This window comes from Carassius carassius, chromosome 4, assembly GCF_963082965.1.
Source record: "Carassius carassius chromosome 4, fCarCar2.1, whole genome shotgun sequence".
Classification (NCBI taxonomy): Eukaryota; Metazoa; Chordata; class Actinopteri; order Cypriniformes; family Cyprinidae; genus Carassius; species Carassius carassius.
Genome location: NC_081758.1, coordinates 21548808 through 21575384, shown reverse-complemented (window position 1 = coordinate 21575384; position 26577 = coordinate 21548808). Strand labels below are relative to the sequence as shown.

The 26577-nt window shown below is 37.8% G+C and overlaps 1 protein-coding gene and 1 long non-coding RNA gene across 4 annotated transcripts in view; one reads left to right on the top strand and one right to left on the bottom strand.

The window, feature by feature from the left end:
• Positions 1-1690: 1690 nt before the first annotated feature.
• LOC132139488 (dnaJ homolog subfamily B member 5-like) lies at positions 1691-21339 on the bottom strand. Of its 3 annotated transcripts, none has more exons than XM_059547869.1 (4): positions 21238-21339; positions 17306-17560; positions 10345-10985; positions 1691-2364 (listed from the first exon to the last, which is right to left on the bottom strand). In XM_059547869.1, exons 2-4 carry the CDS (start codon positions 17514-17516, stop codon positions 2131-2133), a joined length of 1086 nt encoding a protein of 361 aa, XP_059403852.1. In that variant the 5' UTR covers positions 17517-17560; positions 21238-21339; the 3' UTR covers positions 1691-2130. The 3 variants fall into 3 exon arrangements, with proteins under 3 accessions (XP_059403852.1, XP_059403854.1, XP_059403853.1); XM_059547871.1 differs by lacking the exon at positions 1691-2364 and adding an exon at positions 4556-5313; XM_059547870.1 differs by lacking the exon at positions 1691-2364 and adding an exon at positions 9467-9823.
• The window catches only part of LOC132139489 (uncharacterized), a 64560-nt gene continuing 52751 nt past the window's right edge, over positions 14769-26577 (top strand). The window contains exon 1 of the long non-coding RNA XR_009433634.1: positions 14769-15447. This is a non-coding gene — a long non-coding RNA (uncharacterized LOC132139489). The remainder of the gene's footprint in view (positions 15448-26577) is intronic.

The following is a 26577-nucleotide window of genomic DNA, read 5'->3' as shown; positions in this document are numbered from 1 at the left end:
AAAGCATCAAAAAAGTGTACTGAAAGAGTTCAATTGTACTTTACACACACACACACACACACTCTTCAAAGCCCGAATCTCTCTGAATCACAGGAAACTAACACACTGCTTGCTTTCAGCATTGATTTACCCTCCCATGGGGTGCAGAAAGCAGCATTTAATACTGTCTCATACACGAGGACAGATGCAATAAACCTGACTTTTTAAATTTGACATTCAAATTCAAAACAGAAGTGGCGGGAGGTCCAAAAGTCTCTTGAGTACAGTTGGTACAACAACCCAAACAGAGACCAGCACATAATAAAACAACATGACACCTGTCCTTAAAAAGGTCACTTTCATTTTATCACAAAATACAGTAATGATTAAATGACATAGTTACCACTGTATAAGAAATATCCTGGAAGGATCCCTGGAAATATGAAAATTGCTGTTACTGTCGAAAGATGGTACATCACAAATAGATTAAAAGGGATGTTTTGCACTTTATATAAATTTAAACCAAATTAAAGAGAACTATTGCAAGTTATTTCACATTGCACAAGTTTAAAAGTGTGAAATACAGTATATATGGAACTGTTGTAGTAAAAAGCTGTTCAAAAAATAATTCCCTCATATCTTCATAAAAAAGCTCTAGCTGTGCTTACTGAACAATGAACAGGTTTCAGTTTCACACAGGTGTCGGAGTCAGATCAGATCAATCCTCAAACATTTGTATCAATATAAAGTAACATACTTTTTCTATTCACTTTCATTTTTTTCATATAGTATTAAAAGAAAATTCAACTGAGACTGTCATGTACATCGGAGGATGTTTGTGTTTCTTTTAATGCGTGAGGAGGGGTGTATATTAAAGTAAATGAATGAGCATTTTCGAAGAGCTGTAACTTATCAATGATTATTCAAATATTATGTTGCCCACATGTGAAAATGAGGTTATTTTTCCACAACACAAGAGGTGGTATTTTAGCTGTTGTTGACCACAGCTGTCAAACTTTGGCAGAACAACCTGACACAGGAACAGACCAGAACTTATTCTTCACAGAAGTTTTTATTCACTGAAAGTTTCCTTCTCTCAGTCAATGAAATGATGAATAACTGTTAGCAAGGACGATTTGTCAGACCAAGCTGTATAATGTTGTGTACGTATTAACTTGACAGTCTAGGTCAAAGGTTTTTTTTTTTTTTTGTATGATCCATGTGATTTGTCAAATAATTATAATATAACCTAAAATATATAACTTGTCTATATAAGATATTGCCTATTGTCAACTCCTTGTGTTTCACAGAAACAATAACATCATATATGAAGAGCAACATGAAGATGACTACATGACCAAATGATCCTTTTTGGGTAAACTATCCCTTTGATGGTTACTGCCATACATTATTTTTGGGTATAGAAATGACAAAATAATTGAATTAGTATTTGTGTTTTAATGATATCCTTAGATCTATGCTAATAAAACTAAAATAGCTGGTTTGAGCCACATTAAGGCACTCAAAAATCCTGTAATCATCCCACCAAAGGTTTACCATAATTGTCCGTACCTCGTACTTCAAGAACTACCAGAAAGCACCTGTAGACTGCTGAGGGGGTGGAAATATATCAAATAGTTACCAAATGGCTCTGCTGGTGCTCAAAATCCGAAATATTCGGAAGTCTCCAACACTTTAGTTGTCTTATACAGAATACTTCTTTTAAAACGAGATTATCGAATATTATAAGGGAAGAGAATTTAATCTGCTACAAAATAACCAACATCCAACTCCAGAGTCAATAGCCAGCTGTCCTCATCTCCATCATTACAACAAAATTATTAACCTTCCATTCAACAAATCAGTCATTTTGTCTGCTTTGTCTGGAAATTATATAAAAAAAATGTTTTCTAAAAATAAAGTCCTGGTTATAAGGCATGGCCTTGGCATTACAAACTACTTCAACATCCCAAAAATCAGCGTTCCACATGTCCAGAGAATTTGATAATAAATTAAGTAAAACTGTAACTAAATTTCAAATGAGCCTCTGGTCCTTATGACATATTTGTCCCTCTTCGAATTCAGCATCTGTATTGTTGTTGAAAACGTGTTTGAGAAACGTAACCATACAATGTTTCCAGTGAGCTTCCTCTAAGACTGTGGCAGGTGCTGTTTGATGATCTCTCTGGACTGGGGTGGTATTCTGTCTGGGAAGCGCACCTGGAACTCCACTATCAAATCTCCGCGTTGAGATGGATTTTTTGGGAAAGGTAGGCCTTCTCCACGTAGTCTCTTGATTGTGCCTGGTTTGATGATATCGTTGCAGGGCAATGTGATTGCTCGGTTGTCAATGGTGGGAATGGTCACTGTACAGCCACACAATGCCTATAAAAAAAAAAAAGCAAAGTGAAGTCAATGCGAGAGCCGTTGATGGTATTTCAACACTTAAGCACAAAGTGCTTATGCTACATGGCAATATAGAGACCTAGTGTAAGATGCCTCTGTGAAGTTACAGGCACAGGGAGCACATGTACAGTATATAGTTTATAGTAAGTATATATATACAAGTGTGTGTGTATATATATATGGTAAATTGTTCAAAAAAAAAAAAAAATCAATACAATTTGTGGTAAAAGCTGGTTGGTTGGCAGTAGTGGTTGTCAGAACTTTACTTAAAAAAATATGGGAGCAAGTAAGCAACATTTTCAGTGTTACAGTTTGAACTTGAATGAAAAAAAATAAATAATAATAATTAAGTGAAATAATGTTAATATACCAAATATCTGAAATATGTTGTTTAACTTTATAGCAGGATCAACTAAACGCTGGATTTTCAAAAGTATGTAAAATATTTAAAGTTCCCGAATAGAGTGTTTAAAATAAGAGTTTTACACAAGCTGAGGTAAATACTACTATATGGAAGGTGCACAGTGTCATACACATAAATACACAAAAAAAACAACATAACAAAGATAATGCTATAAACATTAACATAAAAAAGTTATATAAACCAGCAATGTACATAAAGGATAAGAAAAACTAAGAAGACAAATAGCTATTTCAATGATAAACCATCAAATGTAAAGCATCACATAGACAATGTCAATTTCTGACAATGTCAATTTATGTTTGGGTTTTTTTGTTACTGTAAATTGAAAGTGAAGTGACATTCAGCCAAGTATGGTGACCCATACTCAGAATTTGTGCTCTGCATTTAACCCATCCGAAATGCACACACACACTGTGAACACACACACACACTGTGAACACACACCCGGAGCAGTGGGCAGCCATTTATGCTGCGGCGCCCGGGGAGCAGTTGGGGGGTCGATGCCTTGCTCAAGGGCACCTAAGTCGTGGTATTGAAGGTGGAGAGAGAGCTGTACATGCACTCCCCCCACCCACAATTCCTGCCGGCCCGATACTCGAACTCACAACCTTTCGATTGGGAGTTGTTCATGTGCTGTACATGTGCTCCCTGTGCCTGTGCCTGTGCCGATTGGGAGTCCGACTCTCTAACCATTAGGCCACGACTTCCCTAATATTAAATTATAATATTACTTTTTTCTTTAGCACTTCCAAAATGTTTACTGTATAATAGATATTAATATTCAATAAGATGTGTTTCAGATTTTCACTGTATAAAGGATAACTTCCCTTTAATAATTTAAGAGGTTTTTACCATAGCATTGTTACAGTTTTTGAAAGACATTTCTCATGTGTTCCAAGGCGGCATTTATTTGATGTCAAATAAAGTAAAAAACAATATAGAAATATTACTACAGTTTAAAATAGCTTATTTTTATATGCTGACTTTGTTCTCAAATAATATTTCTAATTATTATTATAGTTCAGTTCAGTAGTTGAAACTGCTTTGTACTTTCTGTTTATTAAAGAATCCAGAAAAAATGAATGATGGTTTCCACAAAAAATATAAAGAACATTCAAAAGGATAAAATAATCTTTTGTATCATTATAAATGTCTTTACTGTTACTTTTGATCCATTTAATGCATACTTGCTTAATAAAAGTATTAATTGCCTTTCTTTTTTTTTTTTACTTCAAACTTTTGAATGGTAGTGTATCATGGTTTCCACAACATTATTAAGCAGCACCATTCGTACTGTATTTTTTAATAAAAAATACAGCATAGCGAGCATAAGAAACTCTCAATAACATTACAAATCTTAATTTCACCATACTTTTGACCTCCAGTGTACATAAAATTAAAATAGTTTTATGATTATTCAAGTAGAGAGATTAAATAGAAAACAAATATATTAAATATATTTTGATTCACATTTGATTAAAAAACCTCATGCAAGATCTGTGAATTTCGGACTTGGATTATAAATGTGGGCAAGCATGTTGGGATGTCCAAGTAAGTGTGTGTGTGTATGCTACAGAAGGGGTAGCTGAGTGCACAGAAAGTTAATTTTGGCCACTGCTCTCATTTCACAGAGCTAATGAAGCAACCAAAAAATCAGCTGAGGACATAAATTGCTGTGGTGTCTCAAATCAGAAGTTGCTTGATTTTTTTAAGCAAAAAATAAATAAATAAAAGGTGCTAAGAATTACAGGTTGTGCTAGAGTAATTGTCACTGGAGTAAGGAAAGCAGCCACTTATAAATCCCTGAAATGAAATTGATATGATTAGATCCTCCTATAATTACTTCTGGAACTTCATATAACTTTATACTTCTTATATTGGTAACTAAACAGTTTCTGGTCCTCATTGACTTTCATAGTATTTTTTCCATATTATGGAAGTCAATGGGGGTCAGCGACCATGTGGACACCTGAACCATCCTGATCAGTTTGGTTACTCACATTCTTTAAAATACCTTTATTTATGTTCAACAGAAGAAAGAAAATCCTACAGGTTTGTAACCATTTAAGGGTGAGTAAATGATGACAGAATTTTCATTTTTGGCTAAACTATTCCTTAAAAAATATCCAGATAATGAATATATCAGGAAGACAAAATAGATCAATTCGAGGCTTAAAGATTAAAGCCTAGCTGTGTGCAGTGAAGAGCCTACAGTTATTTTATGTGAGCTTATGCTGGAAAAGCTTTTTATTAAACTTTCTGTGAATACCAAGCACAAATATTGCCAAACAGCTCTGCTTTGCAGCTGCCTCAAGGGATGAGAAAATGTGTTCGCCATGACATCAGCTCCTTCCTACAGACAGCAGCGGTGTGGGCTGGGGGATGGGAGCCATGGGATTCATGGAAAGAAGGGAGTAGCTGATGCTCTCACAAAACAGTTGACCATGACAAGTTGCCAGGCATCTCCTCAACTCTGGCTAATGCTGATGTTTCCCAAACAGCAACTACAATTAAACAACCAAAGTTCATGTCAGAACTGCAGCAGAATTAAACTAAGACTGCTGCTGAACATAGTCTTGTTAAAGGATATTGAAAATAAAATAGATGCTGTTATGGTGCAAAGCTAGGTGTGACAAAGGTTTGTCACTGATCTGGACAGCAGTATGAAGTTTACAGTTTCAATATTTCCACTAGAGAGATACATAGGCTACATCCATAATTACAAAGCCACTTATGACGCATATCTTCAGCAACGTTTGCAGTGCAGGCTGCAATATTAATAATATGTTTTTCTCTAAGAAATTTGCACTTGCCTTTAGAATTGACACGTACTGCGCATGTCTAGATACCTAACATGTACTACGCATGTGCATGACGTCACCGTTTTCAAAGATTCCCGTATTGGGTGTTTACACAGAAACGATAACGGTGGCGTTTTCAAAAACTTGCACTTTGAAAACCATTTTCAAAAATATGCATTTTCAATCCCTAGAAACGCTGTTGTCATGTAAACAAACAGGAAAAATGCATAAAAAGTTTCCAGTGTTGGGCTGAAAACATGGTCTTGTAAACGACCCCTTAGTGTTACTGCATGTTAAATGATGCCATGATAATTATCATTAGCGTTTTATCGCCAAGCCCTAGTAGTTTGGTGCTTATTTAAATTGCACTTGACACGAAAACTGTACTCATAACAGTTTTCTGCATAATTATTTTAATTATATATGATGCAGGTCACCTCTAAATGTATTTCACCATCTTGAAATGATGTGATCTGCTGTGTTTCACTAAATGGAGAGAATCCCCATGCTCTTTGGCTGCCGCCTCTATAGGAATGCCAGCTCAGTAGTGTAGTTTGCAAATGGGAAAAGCAATTTATAATTGCATTTTATAGCTTATTATTAACATGTTATTGTCATGTTTTACCAGCTGACACAACGGGGAAATACCTTATTACAAACAAGAAGAAATTATTATTAACAAGGTGTAAAGATTTGATTACAAAGAAAATCCTGAATAGTGATGCTTAAATTGTGTATATTTTTGTTGGAAAGGTAGGGAATTAATTATTATATAGACTGTTTTCTAAAACTAGTACTAGTGTAATTTACATAATGATCATATGATCCACGTTGATAGATGGCAGTGCAGCATCAACCACTATTGTGCTATTAGTACTTAAGTTACATGAGGAACAGTGATGCTAACCTTAAATAAAGAATGCATCTGTTAGTGCACTACCTCCTAATGCATCTTTAAGACACTGTGCTTAGATTAACTAATTAACTTAACTGATGCAAGATCACATTCAGAGCTGTCTTGAATAATCCAGCATCACTGTACAGATGGCATTATGTGGCCAAGTGTTTTTTCTCAGCACCGCTGCTAGGGATCTTTAGTACTTCCGATGGGTATGGAAATGGGCAGACAAGGACCTTAGCTGTCTTGCTCTTGTATAAACCCATGGTCATTACCAGCAGGCAATTAAAGAAACTCTGACCTCTAATTAAAGCAGTGCCTTGGGTTTTCATCTCTAAATTAAAAGTGATATTGAATTTAAGGGAATGTGTCCCTGAGAACAGTCTAGATCCATGCTAAATCTGTCCTCTGCTCTGAATGTGTCTACAATAAACAGGCAGATGAAAATTTGTGGGGCAAGTGGCCATCAGTATGCATAAGATGGTACCAGATGGCAAAACAGTTTGTGATGTTCACTGCACTTATCAAGTTTCATTCTGGGCATCTAATGAGCAAGACCTTTAAAAGTAAATCACTGCCCTGAAAACATCTCAGAAATGATTAGCAGACAGTTAAAATAGGCACTGTAACCCCTTTTAAATTTAGTCCTAAAAAAATTAAATATTTAGGTATATGGGTCACATATAACCACAAGGATCATTTTAAGGCTAATTATCATCCCCTCTTAAGCAGCCTTAAACAAGACCTTGAGTGTTGGGACCCTGTGCCTCTCTCCTTAGGAGGGAGGATCAATACGAATAAGATGAATATTCTCCCTAAGTTTTTATATTTGTTTCAATCTCTTCCTCTCTATCTAACAAAATCTTTTTTTTCCAATTTAAACAGTCAGATTACATCCTTTATATGGCATAAAAGGCAGCCCAGGATTAATAAAAATATATTACAGAGGCCCCGTGCAATGGGTGGTATGGCACTTCCAAATTTGATGTATTATCATTGGGCTGCTAATATAAGGGCACTGCTGTATTGGTTGAGAAATGATTTCACGGATGTCAATAGTACTGATTGGATGGTGCTGGAGAGGACATCCATTGGATCTACCTCCCCAGCAGCTTTATTATGTTCCAAACTACCTTTTAAACAGCCTATCTCAGCCTTCACCAACAATCCAGTTGTTATCCATTCAGTTAAAACATGGAATCAGTTTAGAAGGACCTTTAATCTCACTGATCTCTCACTTGATGCACCATTGATAAAGAATCATATGTTTGTCCCATCAATGATGGATGAAGCTTTTAGTGTTTGGGCAGGAAATGGGATAGGTACATTATCTGACCTCTACATTAGGAATAGATTTGCCAGCTTTATACAATTGCAACAGAAGTATGGACTCCATAAATCGCATTTCTTCAGGTATCTGCAGCTTAGAGGTTTCGTGGCCTCTAACTCTGACTGTTTTCCTTTGAGGCCTTCTGAATCTCTGCTTGAAACAATTGTAAAATGTAAAGTTAACATAAAACAAGTAATAGGCAGAATTTATACATTGCTCAATACGTATAACTTGAATAGTCTCGATTGCCTTAGAATTAAATGGGAAACAGACCTAAATGAAACGATTTCAGAAGAAACCTGGCAAAAAATTATACAGCGTATATATATATATATATATATCCTCTATATGCCTCAGACATGCTGTGGTTCAATTTAAAATAGTGCACCGTCTTCACTGGACCAAGGATAGATTGTCTAGAATTAAAACGAGTATTGATCCTACGTGTGATCGGTGCAGACAGGCTCCTGCCACACTATTACACATGTTTTGGTTGTGCCCTAAGCTGCATAATTTTTGGCAGTCCATCTTTGAGGCATTCTCTGAAATATGTGGAAGAACAATACAACCATCTCCTTTGATTTTATTGTTTGGTGTGGCTCCGGTAAATGCCACCTTTACTGGGCGCCACCTAAATATGATGGCCTTCTGCTCTTTGTTGGCTAGGAGGCTTATTCTTTTCAAATGGAAAGATGCTCTCCCCCCAACATATGGCCAATGGATTAGGGAGGTTATGAGTTATGTTCACTTAGAAAAAATTTGATACACTGTAAGAGGGTCCACTAGAAAATTCTATACAATCTGGCAGCCTTTTATCTCCTTTGTAGAAGGCACGGCAGCTATTAACATGTCTATGTGTGTGCAATGCATATGTGTATGTATATATATATATATATATATATATATATATATATATATATTTTTTTTTTATTATTTATTGATGATGTCATTTTATTTTATTTAGATATTTGAATTATATATGTATGAATCTGCAGACTCATATCTGAGTATGTCTGGTTGCATGATAATTTGTTGGGGTCCAGTACATGTGGGTGGGGGGCATTGGGGAGCTGTTTGGGTTGTTTGTATTTACAGGAACTAGACTTGACTATTTCATGTGAATATTGTTTATCTGTTGTTTGTTATCTTTGAAAATAAAAGAGACCTTGATCAAAAAAACAATAGGAACTGTAGATGTTTTCAGATATTTTAAATCATGGTTGACATTAAATAGGCGAAAAATGCTCTTTTCGCTGTAAAGCTTGAAATTTTATGGACACATTGATTGACTGGTCTGGCTGAGCTGCAAAGTAAAAGTTGTCAAAAAGTAAAGTTAACAGAAAAACGAAAATATTTTCACCATTAATCGCACTGGTGCTCTGAAACACATCATGTTCATTCAAGACTGACATTAAAGCTATTTCTGCTGATGTCACTGTCAATGTAAAGCATTAACTGACAGTGGTTTTCTAAATCACTAGACAAACACAAATATATACAGGTACTGTAGACTGTAGTTATTATCCTCAGTGGGACAGCCCATGAAAATCCCATTACAGCTAGCCGACATTAATAAAATATTTAAAATTTTTAAAAGCATCATGTTCCAGCATTTGATGGGACAGAACTTGGGACAGAATTTTTGGAGCTTTATTGAATCCTGTCCGGCTGTCATAAACACCCTTAACTTTCATAATTAAAACTATGCCAGGATAAAACACAAATACAATTCACAGAAATCTAACTTTTCGATTACAGTTATTATTTTCACCTGCTTGTTTGCTGTGGACATTATATTATTAGAAAGACTTTACTTGCAAATGAACATTCCATGTGCAACCTGAAAAAAACACTTGTTTAGTTTAGTCACATGACAATTTTATCTGCGTAGTTCAACTCTTCAAGGTGGGTTCAACTCGCTTTTTCAAAGAAAGGACACTGCTTTGGCGTATGACACCGCACCATGACATTCCTGTGCTTTCACACTGAAGTGGGAGAGAGAGTAAATCAGCAATGACGTTGAGCCATAGAGGGACTCTACAGTCACCAAGCATGATGTGTCCTATTGAGTCCTTTAGCTATGGTAGATTAATATGGTTGGGCATGTTCAGGTATATTTATGTACACTTTATAAAGTTATGCAATAATATGATTCATAATGAAATGGTAGGGCACAGATAGGTTGATACCAAATGATGCCCATTAATTTACATTGTAAGTCCATGTAATTGAGGGCACAAAGGCCAAAGGGTGGTCTAGTGTTGAGACCTGTCTAATCTAAGTCTAACTCAGTCTATTCTTGGGCTATAGAATCCAACTTATAAAACAACCCAGTCTGCCTTGACATGCAGTCAGGGAATGCCAAGAGAGAGTGGGAAAAATCACACAGGTGCAAAAAAACTGAGTATTATTTCTGGCTATTAACCAATATACTTTGAGTGAAAATAAAAGGTTGAAACCAAATGGCCTGAAAACAAACTGTATCCAAAAGATGAAGAGTACATACCTCCTTAAGACCGATCTTGGCTGTGTAAATGATGTTAGATCCATCCCTCTTGAAGCGTGGGTGCCCTTTGTCTTTTAGTACAAATGCAATATCAGCAGGAATGTTCTCTGGTGTCTCATCACCCTCTTTGGGGAAGGTGATCTTGGTCCCTTCCTTCCAGCCTCTCTTGATAACAATGTTAAGGATCTTGTCCTCTGTCCTCATTGTCCTTCCATCTGGGTTTAGCCGTCGCCGAGTGATTCGCATCCGCTTGGTACATCCATGAAAGATCTCCTCTAGAGACACTTTAAGCTCATGTACCACCGGAGGGTCCTGTACTTTCCTTCGGCTGCTGTGAAGGGGCTCGTTACGATGTCTTCGACCTCCACCGTGATGAAAACCATTGATACCATTGAAGCCAAAGTGGCTGAAGGAACTGAAAGGATCATCATCTCCATCCATGTCAATGTCCATGTCATGATCGCCAACATGGTCACTAGTGCCATTGGTGGTTCCCCGTTGGCGTCCAGAACCGAAGAATATATCGAAGGGGTTGGAGCCTCCAAAGAAAGAAGCAAAGGTGGCATGTGGATCCCCATGGAAGGTGTAGTGATATGTAGTCCCTTGTCCACTAGATGAGCCTGTGCAACCTGTTTTCAAGCCTGGATGGAAATACACAGGAGGAACATTGCATCAGGGATTTCTGCATTTACAAGTTATTTAGATTCATCTTAATTCCACAGGTGAGCATCTTCTGTGACAGTTTGAGGTTAGTAAACACTGACTTTCAGTTATGACACCCAAGTCTTTAAAAGGATATAGCTTTATGTCATTTCATGAGTATATCCAGGATTGATGGAGCCTTATTAAGGGCATTGCCAACTTAGTGAGTCTGCCACAGCCTTGCGAGAAAAGTGGATTTAGGACTGCACTGGTAAATGAGCCAAAGAGTAAATTCTGCTCAAGACTGATAAAACTTAAGTCACTTTCTATAAAAGTGTTCACAAAAATAGAATGACTTTTAACTATTATGTCCTACTGCATACAATAAATGTATTTTTTTTTTCTCAAAAGAAGCAAGTACATTGACACACAACCCACTTGGACCTTTTTACCAATACCAGTGGATGTTAACTCCAAGATGATTCTTTGAACTCTACACTACTAAGAGTTTACACCTACTTTACTGTATCAGTATAACGGTTTGAAAGAGTCAAAAAAATTAAAACAGTTGAACAGTTTAACACCTCTATGATCGTTTTAAATGTTTAAAACCTCTGTTTCTATTTGTTGAATGCAACAGAATGCAATGATGCGGAAGTTTCAAATTTCAATATTTTATTCAGAATACAACATAGATGACATATTAAATGTTTAAACTGAGAAAATGTATCATTTTAAGGGCAAAATAAGTTGATTAAATTTCATGACATCAATACATCTCAAAAAAGTTTTGACAAGGCCATGTTTACCACTGTGTGGCATCCCCTCTTCTTTTTATAAACGTCTGGAGACTGAGAAGTCAAGTTGCTCAAGTTTAGGAATAGGAATGTTGTCCCATTCTTGTCTAATACAGGCTTCTAGTTGCTCAACTGTCTTAGTTCTTCTTTGTCGCATCTTCCTCTTTATGATGTGCCAAATGATTTCTATGGGTGAAAGATCTAGACTGCAGGCTGGCCATTTCAGTATCCAGTTCCTTCTTCTACGCAGCCATGATGTTGTAATTGATGCAGTATGGGGTCTAGCATTGTCATGTTTGAAAATGAAAGGTCTTCCCTGAAAGAGACGACATCTGGATGGGAGCATATGTTGTTCTAGAACTTGGATATACCTTTCTGCATTGATAGTGCCTTTTCCAGATATGTAAGCTGCGCATGCCACACGTACTCATGCAACCCCATACCATCAGAGATGCAGGCTTCTGAAATGAGCGCTGATAACAACTTGGGTTGTCCTTGTCCTCTTTAGTCCGGATGACATGGCGTCCCAGTTTTCCAAAAAGAACTTCAAACTTTGATTCGTCTGACCACAGAACAGTTACCCACTTTGCCACAGTCCATTTTAAATAAGCCTTGGCCTGGAGAAAACACCTGCGCTTCTGGATCATGTTTAGATATGGCTTCTTTTTTGACCTATAGAGTTTTAGCTGGCAACAGTGAATGGCACGGTGGATTTTGTTCACTGACATCGTTTTCTGAAAGTATTCCTGAGCCCATGTTGTGATTTCCATTACAGTAGCATTCCTGTATGTGATGCAGTGCAGTCTAAGGGCCCGAAGATGAGGGGAAGTCTTGGCCTAATGGTAAGAGAGTCGGACTCGCAATCGAAAGGTTGTGAGTTTGAGTCTCGGGCCGGCAGGAATTGTAGGTGGGGGGAGTGCATGTACAGTTCTCTCTCCACCTTCAATACCACGACTTAGGTGCCCTTGAGCAAGGCATTGAACCCCCAACTGCTCCCCGTGCACTGCAGCATAAATGGCTGCCCACTGCTCCGGGTGTGTGTTCATAGTGTGTGTGTGTGTGTGTGTGTTCACTGCTCTGTGTGTGTGCACTTTGGATGGGTTAAATGCAGAGCACGAATTCTGAGTATGGGTAACCATACTTGGCTGAATGTCACTTCACTTATTAAGGGAAGATCACGGGCATCCAGTATGGTTTTCTGCCCTTGACCCTTACACAAAGAGATTGTTCCAGATTCTCTGAATCTTTGGATTATATTATGCACTGTAGATGATGATAACTTCAAACACTTTGCAATTTTTCTCTGAGAAACTCCTTTCTGATATTGCTCCACTATTTTTGCCGCAGCATTGGGGGAATTGGTGATCCTCTGTCCATCTTGACTTCTGAGAGACACTGCCACTCTGAGAGGCTCTTTTTATACCCAATCATGTTGCCAATTGACCTAATTTGTTGCAAATTGGTCCTCCAGCTGTTCCTTATATGTATATTTAACTTTTTCAGGCTCTTATTGCTACCTGTCCCAACTTCTTTGGAATGTGTAGCTCTCATGAAATCCAAAATGAGCCAATATTTGGCATATTTCAAAATGCCTCACTTTCAACATTTGATATGTTATCTATATTCTACTGTGAATAAAATATACGTTTATGAGATTTGTAAATTATTCCATTCCTTTTTTACTCACAATTTGTACAGTGTCCCAACTGTTTTGGAATCGGGTGGAATGAGTGGAAGACCATAGCATGGCGTATATGTGCTCTTTAAACTCTGGTGTCTGAACTGTTTTGAGGTTCACTTAAAAAAAATCTTCATAAAAATAGAAGTACAGAAAGAACAGGTCAATTAGAATCAACAATCACTTATTTTGTGCTTTTCAGTTCTGTAAAAAAAAAAAAAAAAAAAAACATTAATACCCACATGTTAGGGTGGGCGATTGATGGCTTGTAACATATGTACTCCTTCTAATGATCAGGACACAAGATGACTCATCTTCCAACTTCACATCTCCAACTCATCAGTCATACTTAATGCATACATCTTATAAAACTTGTTTCCACCTCATTCTTTGCAACTTCAATGAATTCCTCAGGCCAAAACAACTATTTAAGGGATGGTTAAATGGGTCATCAGATTCATTTATCTTATAAAACAGATTTAAAAACAATTCCACAGTTTGAATCTGTTTATAGAGTCAAATTAGCTTGCTGCTGCCACAGTCTTTTGACTGGACCTAATGGCTCTTTTTTTTTACAAGCATTATGGAACAACGCTGCACAAAAAGAAATGATGCTAAGACTCTAAAACATAAAGGGATTCCTTGCAAAATCAATGAGTAACATTACTAAAGGAGGAATTGGCAGGTGTAAAGATGCTTAGTGTGGCATCTAGCCTAGAGTTTACATAACCACATCCACTCTGGGGACCCACCGGTGGGTCCAATATTGCATATGCCTAATTCTCAAAAAATCAAAATAACAGCTGAGGTGGATAAGTAGGAAGACTTCAAATCCTTCTTTGTTTCAACAAACATTTTTCTTGTTTTGGAACAGTGCCATGTTTTTGCATTTGTCCTGCAGTGTGAGGGAGTTATTTTGATTGTTGGAAAAAAAGCAGAGGTGGTAAGGCTGCACTGACAGTGTATAAAGAACAGTGGTCTAGCCACATGAGCCACGACAAAGGGTTATCCTATCTGGTATAAACACAGAACTGTGCCTGGGTCCATTAAGTTCAAGTCTGCTTTATTGTCAATTCTTCCACATGTACAGTACATACATACAGAGAATCGAAATTGCGTTACTCTCAGACCCTGGTGCACACAGATAACATTAACATTAAAGCCTAAAAATCTAGATCAAAATATTAAATATTTATATTCATTAAATATGAATATAAAAATTCATAGTTCAGTGGTGCCTGGGGCAGAAGAGGGGAGGGGGGGCAAGTTCGGGAGTGAGTTCAGCTTCCTAACAGCCTGGTGGATGAAGCTGTCCTTCAGTCTGCTGGTCCTGGCCTGGAGACTCCGCAGTCTCCTCCCTGATGGTAGCAGGCTGAAGAAGCTGTATGATGGGTGGGTGGGATCACCTGCGATGAAGAGGGCTTTGCGGGTGAGACGGGTTCCATAAATGTCCTGGAGGGAGGGGAGAGAGACACCAATGATCTTCTCAGCTGCTCTCACTATGCATTGCAGAGTCTTTTGGCAGGACGCGTTGCAGGCGCCATACCACACAGTGATGCAGCTCGTCAGGATGCTCTCGATGGTGCCTCTGTAGAAGGTGTACATGATGGGGGGTGGGGCTCTGGCTCTCCTCAGTTTGCGGAGGAAGTAGAGACGCTGTTGTGATTTCTTGGCCAGTGCTGCTGTGTTTTCAGTCCAGGAGAGGTCTTCTGTGATGTGCACACCCAGGAACTTGGTGCTGCTCACTCTCTCCACAGTCGCACTGTTGATGGTCAGAGGAACGTGCTGAGTGTGCGCTCTCCTGAAGTCAACAACAATCTCCTTCGTCTTCTCCACGTTCAGAGAGAGATTGTTGTCACTGCACCACCCGGCCAGGCGGCTCACCTCGCTCCTGTAGTTTGTCTCATCTTTGTTGCTAATGAGACCCACCACAGTCATGTCATCTGCAAACTTAATAAAAAGGTTGGAGTTGTGTGATAGTGTGCAGTCATGGGTCAGCAGAGTGAAGAGGAGGGGGCTCAGCACACATCCTTGGGGGGCCCCAGTGTTCAGTGTGATGGTGCTGGATGTGTTGCTGCCAACTCGTACTGCCTGAGGTCTTCCAGTCATAAAGTCCAACAGCCAGTTGCACAGGGAAGTGTTGAGCCCCAGTTGGATCAGTTTGTAAATAAGGTATTGAGGGATGATTGTGTTGAATGCTGAACTGAAGTCAATGAACAGCATTCTGACATATGAGTCCTTTTTGTCCAGATGTGTGAGTGCTGAGTGGAGGGTAGTGGAGATGGCATCATTGGTCGACCGGTTGGACCGATATGCAAACTGGAAGGGGTCCAGGGAGGGGGGAGGGCAGACTTGATGTGGTGCATGCCCTGGGATGTTGTCAGGGCCCGGAGCTTTGCGTGCATTGATCCTGCTGAAGGATCTCCTCACGCTGTCTGGGGTCAGCGTCATCACCTGGTCGCTGGGAGGAGGTGGAGTCTTCTGTGCAGTGGTGCTGTTTTGTTGCTCAAAGCGAGCGAATAAGGTGTTCAGCTCATTTAGCAGAGAGATGTTGTTGTCACAGGTCCGTGGTGGGGGCTTGTAGTCCGTAATGGTCTGTATCCCCTGCCACAGGTTCTTAGTGTCTCTGCTGTCACTGAATTGATGGGCTATCCTCCTGGAGTGCTGTCTCTTAGCTTCTCTGATGCCGTGGGACAGGTTGGCCCTGGCTGTTCTCAGGCCCACCTAATCTCCAGCTCTGAAGACAGCGTTCCGTGTCTTCAGAAGTCTGTAGACCTCCCCTGTCATCCATGGCTTCTGGTTGGCCCGGACAGTGATGGTTTTTGTGACCGTTACATCATCAATACACTTGTTGTTAAGTCTTGTTGTTATTAGCATTTGTATTGTTTTCTTAGAAAATATATTTTTTGGTATTAAGCACTATTTTAGACTCAAAATATGAATACAACACCAATTACAAACAGACTGCTGGATAGACACTTAATAGGGCTTTTCACATATCAAAAAGCCAGGTCATTTTAAAACATGGGAAAACTGAATCCCGTGTTAGCTTGTTTCATATTTCATACTACTCATACTTAATTTGGGGTTGAAAATGAATCCTGGGTATTCATAATCTCACATTTCACACTAAATATTCCTAAAATCTGGGTTACTGTACATTGCTAAAACCACTTTAAATTACATGTGTGAAGCGTACTTTACCCAGGGTTAAAAGCAGAGTTTGCAAAAATAGCCCAGTTTACCAGTATGAGAAGTTCTAATATTACCAGTGAATTACCGGTAATGTGCTCTGTGTACTGTGAACACTGCATAAGATTACCTGTATAAGCACTTTAAAGTTGATGAAAGCACTGATATTAGACATCTACTCTGGGCCAATCATAACATTCTGACGCAGATGAGGCATTTACACCACTCTGTTTACGGAAGATAAAGAAATAACTAAATTCCAATACGATGTCTCTTGGCCAAATGCAGCTGCATGAATGTGAACGTTTGACACAAAAATAAAAACATCAACAAAAACACTGTCCGCATATACCCCTCGATGCTTACAAACACAACACCAGGAGGCACAGCCGTTTAGAGGTCATTTACAGTTAATGATGTCACAGAATTTACCGGTATTTTGAAATTGATGTGTGAATGGTGCTTTACCAGTAAAAAGGCGGAATGTCCTTGCATGTGTGAACAACAAATTCTGTATTAACTGGTAAAGTTGTTCCAGTAGTTTTATGGCAATGTACTGGTATTACTGTACGAAAGGGGCTATAGAAGGTTCTGATGAGGTTATGAGATATTTGGCTGTGGTTCTTCTGTACTTGGACCCAACCATACTTACCATCCTCGCCGTACTGGTCATAGATGACTCTCTTCTTTGGGTCACTCAGTACCTCATAAGCCTCTGCTATCTGCTTAAACTTCTCTTCAGCATTGGGATCCTTGTTTTTGTCTGGATGAAACTTTAGAGCCATCCTCCTGTAGGCCTTTTTGATTTCATCCTCATTAGAGTCTGAAGGTATGCCAAGGATTTTATAGTAATCCTTCCCCATGGCTTTGATTTACAGATAGAGTCCTTCCAGAACCACCAAACTCTCTACAAAACAAAAGTGGAAATTAGCAAGGTAAACAATAAAGTAATAAGCGTTTGTGTTTCTTGAGCTCCATGAACGCTCAGAGTAGGTTTCTCACTCAGAAGTTTGAAATGTAAAACCCGAAGTGGATCTGCTGCTGACAGATTAGAGAACGCTTTGAAGTCGAGGGAACTCTTTCCCGCTGCTTTCCTCTTATGCATTGTTCCACTCAGGATTTCTGTTTGAGTGTTTACACTTGAAGCTTCGCTTCTCTTCATTTAGAACTATTTTCATTGACAGCGCAAAAATATACAAATTAATTGGCCAATGTGTGTGTTTAAACGTAAATTACTTGATATTAATGACTTCTTTAATCTCTACCCACAGCCGTGCTGATCTAAAGAACAGCAGCACTTGTGCTCGTGTAGTATTACTTGAGGCTAGAGCTTCTGCTGCAGTCAGTCAGTGTTAAAGATAATTATTAGAGAAAAGCAGCAGACAAAAATAAAACACTGCAATATTCTTCAATTATATATCTCATAGTGGCCAAGAACGATTTTAATGTTACACAGTACCGTGAACGACGTGTATTAATGGTTTGGGTAGATCTGAACAGACCTTGATCATCTGAGCGTGTGGTTTGGGCAACACTGACTGCAGACCGCTCGCTCGAGGAACACTAAAAGACTTAAAGGGTTAGTTCACCCAATTTGCAAAATTATGTAATTAATAACTTACCCTGATGTTGTTTCAAACCCGTATTAACGCATTAATCCGCAAATGACTTAAGCTGTTAACTTTTTTAATGTGGCTGACACTTCCTCTGAGTTCAAACAAACCAATATCCCGGAGTAATGCATGCACTCAAACAGTACACTGACTGAACTGATGTGAAGAGAGAACTGAAGATGAACACCGAGCCGAGCCAGATAATGACTCCAGATAATGACTGGCCGGGTGTTCACGAGTCAAGAACCGTTTCTGTCAGACATGTCCGATTCGAGAACCGAGGAGCTGATGATACTGCGCATGTGTGATTGAGTGTGAAGCAAACCGACAAACAGAGTGTCTGAACTGAACTGATTCTTTTGGTGATTGATTCTGAACTGATTCTGTGCTAATGTTATGAGCGCGGGTAAACCGAAGGCTAGGAGTGATCGCCAATGACGCCATTACGGCGAGCGCAAAAGAACCGGTGAACCGTTTTCTTCAACCGGTTTATTGAAACTGTCAGAAAGAACTACTGGTGATCCGAAAACCGATGCAACCGGTTCTTGACTCGTGAACGAGTCATTAGCCTCTTTCACACAGTAATACCAGTAAATTGCCGTGAAATTACCAGAACGAATTTTACCGGTAAATTCAAAAATGCGCTGTTCACACAGTCAACAACATTCCGTCTTTTTTCCGGAAAAGCACCATTCACACATCCATTCCAAAATACCGGTAAATTATGTGACGTCATTAACCTCTAAACAGCTGCGCTCGTATTTTTTAAACATGGAGGGTAATACGTGTTCAGTACTTCTGATGATGGTTTCATTTTTGTTTCAGACTTTAGTATTCATGCAACTGCTTTTGTTACAGAGACATCGTAATAGACGACTGGTTCAAATAATCACCATTAATAAAACACCCGATGCTGTCGGGAGCTGACCAATTTATTGAAAATCAGCTTGAAAGGATTAATAGCACAATGAAGTTGCGATTGTAAATTGCAGTCTGTAAGACGCGAGACATTGCAGAAAAGGTGCGTTCACAAATCTATGCTGATGCAAATTCATATCAAATAGTCTGTCAGCGCAGATAAACATTTCTGCGTTCAAATTGAGTTCAAAAGATGTCGCAAAGCACCGGAAAAAGTAATTACCATGAATGTGACAGAGGGAAATAGTAAAAATATATTTGAATTATTTACTAATAAACTAGTGTTTTCTGAGTCTGTGTGCCAAGGATGAAGTTGCCTGACTCATCATCTCCTCATTAGACGCGTCTTCTATACGGATTATAATTGTATTGAGATTTTTGTTTGTTTGTTTTTATTATTTCGTTAAGTAGTAATTTAAAGCTTTCTATATATACACATTTATCATGTCTGTGAGGCATGTATTCGCTTAGTTTCGGCTTATTTTTGTAAGCTCTCCTGTTCAAGACGAGACGGCAGAAAGCATGTTTGTTTTCTTTATTTTATATTTTTTTATTTTATATTATGATCGCGCTGGCACTTATATGTCCCAAAAAAGCGTGCTTTATCTTGCACTCTCCGCACAAAATATTCAATATAGCGCACATGTATCTGGGTTTAACGTTAAAACATCGTTACATGCTTGAACTGGATTATATCTTTAGATTTTATTTTAGACAATTCGTGATGATTTGAGAAGGCTAAACTGATTAAACATAGGTAAACTCTCTCTCTGTGCTGGCCGCTTTAAAAACAAAACTTATAGGCCTGTTTAACGATCAAAAACTGCTCCAAAACTGAATACAAAATACAAAACAAAACATACAAAACTGAACTATTTTAATAGCTGAAACAGTAGTATAAGCTGTTTTTGGAGAATTGGGAAAAAAGACGGGCTGAACATCCTCAAGTGAGTTGCGGGGCAAACCGAAAGTTGAATGTACAGCACTCTTCTCTTCTCCACTGCTCCGAGTTCTCGTTTGTACCCTATGTGTTTTTACCTATGTAAAAACTAAAATAAGTTGTAAAACTTAAAGTTATTATTATAATTTTTTTTATTGTGTTCGGCATGGTGTGCCGCATGTGATTTCATGACGTACCACGGGTTGAGATCCACTGGTTTAGACCTACAGGATTAGCCGGACCCCCAAATAGATTGACAAAAGTCATAAAAGGAACAAGAAATACTTCCACTACTACTTCGTTTGTGATGGTCGTTTATTCCGGAAAAGTCTGTATATGTGAAAGGGCTTATTATCTGGCTCGGCTCGGTGTTCATCTTCAGTTCTCTCTTCACAGCAGTTCAGTCAGTGTACTGTTTGAGTACATGAATTACTCCGGGATATTGGTTTGTTTTAACTCAGAGGGAGTGTCAGACAAATTAAACAAGTTAACAGCTTAAGTCATTTGTGGATTAATGCGTATTGGAGACGCGAACCGCTTAAAACGATTCAGTTCGATGATTCGTTCGCGAACCGGATATCACAAACTGCTTTGTTTTGAACTCTCACAACAGACACGGAAGAGAAGACAGTGCTGAATAAAGTCGTAGTTTTTGCTATTTTTGGACAAAAATGATTTTTCGATGCTTCAAAAAAATCTAACTGACCCTCTGATGTCACATGGACTACTTTGATGATGTTTTTCTTACCTTTCTGGACATGGACAGTAGACCGTACACACAGCTTCAATGGAGGGACTGAGAGCTCTCGGACTAAATCTAAAATATCTTAAACTGTGTTCCAAAGATAAACGGAGGTCTTACGGGTTTGGAACGAAATGAGGGTGAGTTATTAATGACATAATTTTCATTTTTGGGTGAACTATCCCTTTAATATTACACAGAACAGTTGCGATTTAAACACAAACACACATGCATTTAAAAGAATGTCATGTTGCATTTAGGCTTGTTTTATCTCTTTTACGGTTTGACTAAAACCGGCTCTTTAAAATACACACAATAGCATATATACTGTGTTCGACAATACAATCACAAACAGATTCACCGAAGCTAACCAGTTACAATATCTGCAGGACAATGATGCCGGTTTGCCGCATCCGACAGGAAATCCTCAAAACCTCATCATCGGTCTCCGGTATCCCTCTCCGGTATTTAATGATGTCATGGTGACCACCAATGAAAAATAACGGACGACTGACTGAGTGATATCTGACTGACGTCAGTTAGACAAGCCTGACCTCTTTATGTATTTTCGCATAAAAATAGATTTTTCTTTTTTTTGTAATTATTATTATCCGCGCCTGCACCAGGGTGCGATTTAACATCCTAAAATTAGATGCAAGCAGAGGTGAAATCAAGACCGGTGTTCCGGCTGTTCTTCAAAACCTTCTGAGCAGCAGGCAGCGAGCATTTGAGTCACAAGCACTTTTTTACAAGATGACCATACAAATGTTTTAGACTGAGCCTGATGCTCATGGTCTGCTATAAAGACATGTTGAGTTATTGTATCAATATCAGTCATTACTATTAATTATAAACTGACACGGTATTTTTTATTTATTTGAGCTACTCAAGTTGTCAAATTCCGGCGATTCTTACGTTTTTGAAAACAGACTAGCCTTAAAAATCTCACAGTGAAATATTACGGGAAATGATAGAATCTGTCAATCGCATGCACATATTTGTTCTAGTTGTATTTTTAAAGGTATACAAAATTGAAAACGGAGCTTACCGAGTGAAAGTATCCTTTAGCTGTCTGCCGGTTAGAGCAGCATGACATTCTACTCTGTTCCATTAGCCCCGCCTCTAATTTAAATACGCCCCGCCCCGCACACTCCACAAATACATCACTTCAAGCGACAGTCCAAGAAACCAGTCCATCTCCAAAACATAACTGCCTCCGTGGATATTATATATATATATATATATATATATATATATATATATATATATATATATATATATATATATATATATATATATATATATATATATATATATATATATATATATATGAAGAAAATATGTATTTACTAGTAACATTAATAAAATTTTAAAGTCTTTTTTACTTTCTTATATATATATATATGTATATATATACATATATATGTATATGAGAATGTGTGTGTGTGTGTATTCTGTATATATATATATATATATATATATATATATATATATATATTAGTTAAAAAAAAGAGCTTTAGATAGAGCTAAGAAAGTAAAAAAGACTTTAAAATTTTATTAATGTTACTAGTAAATACATATTTTCTTCTATATCTGTGTAAATGTATAGTAATGTGTGTCCGTGCTGTGCTTTTAACTAAAAAAAAAAAAACATGGTATACAGTATGTGACAAATGAAAAGTTGGATTTTGAGAAAAGTAGACAGTGTATTCATATAGTGACCTAATACAGACAGTGATTGATTTCTATTTCTTATGCCCCACTTCACTTCCCAGGATGTGCTCTTCACTCATACTGAACCCAGGCACTCATGCCTGCAGGACTAAGTGGGCTGGATACAGCTGTTTGGCCCTAGATCAGGCTTTACATTAACACGGCAGGGAACGAGACTCTCCACTGATGTCTGAAATCTCACTCCTTTGAGGTCACGTACAGTCTAAAGGTATTTCTCCATTCAGCCTGCTTTGTGTACAGACTGTTCAGGAAAGTTGTTATGCAAGTTAACATCTAAGACACCGTAGGATTTTCCTCTGAATATTTACTGATATTTACACTTAAGTCAATCCATGTTATGCAATGCTCTGAGAGTTGGGCATATTCATTCATTCTGTTCCTTTGGGTGGCAGACATCTGTACCTTATGAAGGGGTTAGAGAGTTTGTATTGTTTATTTTGTTATTTACTTTTATTATAGGGATAGTTTAATCCAAAAAATGAAATGAGGATGAGTAAGAGATGACTAAATAATTTTTTTTGGCTGAACTATCATTTTAATATTTTATTACAGACATAAAAAATACAGTTTAAATCATTGTTGTTTTTTTCTATCTATCTATCTATCTATCTATCTATCTATCTATCTATCTATCTATCTATCTATCTATCTAATAACTAATTTGTTTTTATTAACAAGCAGATGAGTCATATGCTGTATCTCATTTATTAGTTCATTTGACTGAAATGTCTTGCTTGTTTGTATAAAGTTAGCTCTCATCTTTAAATAGACAGACATGAAGAGCAGGCTTGAAAAGGTCGACTGATGGGAAAACTGCACTTGAATCATCATAGCACTTGAGTGTGGAGGAGAAATGTAAATGATTGAGTGACTCAGAACCTCCCACAGGTGACAACGTAAGTGTAGTGACTTTGCCATATTACTGATAGTCATTTAACACCTTATATGCTATGAGAAGATGGGTCTGAGTTAAATAATTGTTTTTATTATTATTATTTAACTGCAAGCTGTAAGGGCAGATATGGATATAACACGTGCAGTTTGCTTGTCAAAAGCCAGTTTTCTGTCAAGGTGCACCCAGCCAGTCCAGGACTCACCTAAAGGCGCTGCTCCATCAAGAAATACCCCATCCCACAGCTAGACAAGCATCTCCAGGGCAACCGGCCCTACAGACTGTACCTACACTGTCTATCCACCTCTTCAGCTCTCCACATGAATACATGACTTAATAAACAAATAAATAAATCAAATCCCATGTCTAACTGAATGATTTATTGCGGTCCAAGGGTGGCATATACAAGCGGAGGCTTTTTTCTTTTGCAAAAACTGATTTCTCTCTGGATACAATAGCACCTGTATGACAAAATGCACATTATTCTGGTCACACATAGTGGGAACACTGTCTGTACAAATGAGGAGAAGAGAGAGAGAGAGAGAGAGAAAGAGAGAGAGAGAGAGAGAGAGAGTGAGAAAGAGAGTGAGAGTGAGAGAGGGAGAGAGAGAGAGAGAGAGAGAGAGAGAAAGAGAGTGAGAGTGAGAGTGAGAGAGGGAGAGAGAGAGAGAGAGAGAGAGAGAGAGAGAGAGAGAGAGAGACAGCACACTGCGTTTGAACACCGGGTAGCAGAACAAATTTCTCACACATAATGAACCTCAACACCAGACAGCATAACGGTAGCCATGACAACTGGACCAAGAGCTAGACAGTAATATTTCTCTCTGCCTCTGTCAGTGTCTTCTGATACCACTGACATCTGTCAATACAGAACAATACCAAACGAAAGCCTGTTTTATTAGGGAGAGTAGAGATGACAGTTTAGTGTAACTGATGATGTTCTCTGCTGTAGTTTAACTACATTTCATCAACTGTTAAAGGGACTGTCCACCAAAAAATGAAAAATCTGTCTTTTCTCATCCTTATGTTGGTCCAAATCCATATGGCTTTCGTTCTACTGATGGGACACAAAAGGAGTTATTTAGCAGAATGTCAAGTTGCTGTTTTTTGTATAGTTAAGGTGAATGGTTTTCATAGCTGCCCCAGATCCACACACACACACACACACACACACACACACACATTTTTCTTATATACATTTAATATAATTTATATAATCAGTCAATATACAATAAAACAGCTACAGTTTAAGTAAATATCTAATATTTCCTGACAACTGATGTAAAACTTGCACAGAGAAAGTACTTTTTAGACATCCCTGAAGTACCACAGTTCTGTGGGCTTCAGTCCTAAAGGTTAAAGTGACATCTATTAGCATGATTCAGCTGAAAATGTTAAAAATACGCACACTAACGCACCTGCTTATTTTCTTGGTGGCAGATGTAACTGAAATCGGTTTGCCTCAGAACTTCAGAAACAAGACGATGACACAACTGCTGCTATCTCTGAAGCTGGTATTTTCCAGCTGTAAATATATGTGGGCTGCAGAATATTGGTTTCAAAACACATAGAAGTACATTCTGTTTCTATGAGGCGAGTGTCTGCTCATATAACACATCGTGATGCCTCATAGGGATCTAAAATAAAATCAAAAGTCAAAGCATTTATGTTATTACCTTGTAAAAAAACTTTTGACATATCCATCAGGTCATTTCACTGTACATATAACACCAAGATATAGAGTAACTAATATTAAGGTATGTAGACAAGAAAGTAATCTCTGATAATAATATATACAGTGTCAGAGTGGACGCCGCATAAATTCTAATGGAAATTCTGAGCCATGTTCTCGCGTTCACTCATGGCACTTTCCCTCTGGTAAAAAAGCACCATGACTCAGACTCTCTGCTCCTGTTCAGGCTCACTGGCCTGCACTGCTTTTCCAACACTGTACAACTTTCATTCAACACACTCACAAGATGAGCACTGAGAAACAACTCAAAATAAAGAGGGATGTGAATACCCATAGAAGGAAGATTCATCTCAATAAAGCTTCTCAGAATTAGTAATGAAAATATGGCAACTAATGTTGGCTGATATATTAAAAGAGATCCATCACTAATAACTGGCAGTTAATCCTCATGTGTCACGTGTTTCATTAGTGCTGAATTGCAGATAGGATCTCCCATATAAGTACAATGCACAGCAAGCACTCGCCCAGTTTTCAGCACAGGATTTATTGTTTCTATAATATACATGAGCTATTTACCAGTCAATAGTCTTTGAGCTTTGAGCTTCACCACAAACACACTCTAGAGAGGGAAAATGGACCAATACATTGCCCCAAACTCTGAAGAATAGCTAGACAGCAAGAGGAAGAAGAAAAACTAAACGTATCATAAAGATAAAATTTGAGCTTTTCACAATATGAATAATATTTTGATGTATCTTTGTAAATATGGACAGACACAATTAAAGAAGTTGAAGCTTTTGAAATGATCTTAGATCATCATTTGAGAGTTTTAAATAACATATTAATTGAGAATTGAACGATTTCAATGTTAAAATTGAATTGTATTTATGTTTCTTGAGCAGCAAGTAAGCATATTAGAATGACTTATGAAGGATTATTCAACACTAAAGAAATAAATGTCATTAAACGAATAAACACATCACAGGGATACATGACATTTTACTTTAAAATAGTAAAATAGAAAAGTTATTTTAAACTGTTATAATAATTTCAAAATATCACTCTCTTTACTGTATTTTATATTTAAAATAATCAGCATTGGTTATAAAAAAAATTTTTTTTTAGTAATTTTTTTTAGTATAAAATGTATAAAATGTAAATAATTATAATTTCACTTAAAAATTAGCTTTTTTGATATAAGGGTGCACATCACAGCTACAGGACTAGGAAAAATAAATAAATAAATAAAAGTGGGATGAGTAATTAAATGTGGTAGACTGTGGGAGAGGCATCAGAATTACAGCTGGCACTGCATTAGACACAAGCCTCTCAAGTTGACGGCACATGGTGAGATCTATTTGTATCAACATATTTTTGAGGACGAAAACATCT

Bases quoted from the DNA above. Each gene is read 5' to 3' on its own strand.
- LOC132139488 (XM_059547869.1), bottom strand. From the start codon at position 17,516: ATGGGGAAGGATTACTATAAAATCCTTGGCATACCTTCAGACTCTAAT. The intron at 10,986-17,305 runs GTAAGTATGGTT...ATTTCCATCCAG, and splicing joins TGACCAGTACGGCGAGGATG to GCTTGAAAACAGGTTGCACA. The intron at 2,365-10,344 runs GTATGTACTCTT...TTTTTTTTATAG, and splicing joins CCAAGATCGGTCTTAAGGAG to GCATTGTGTGGCTGTACAGT.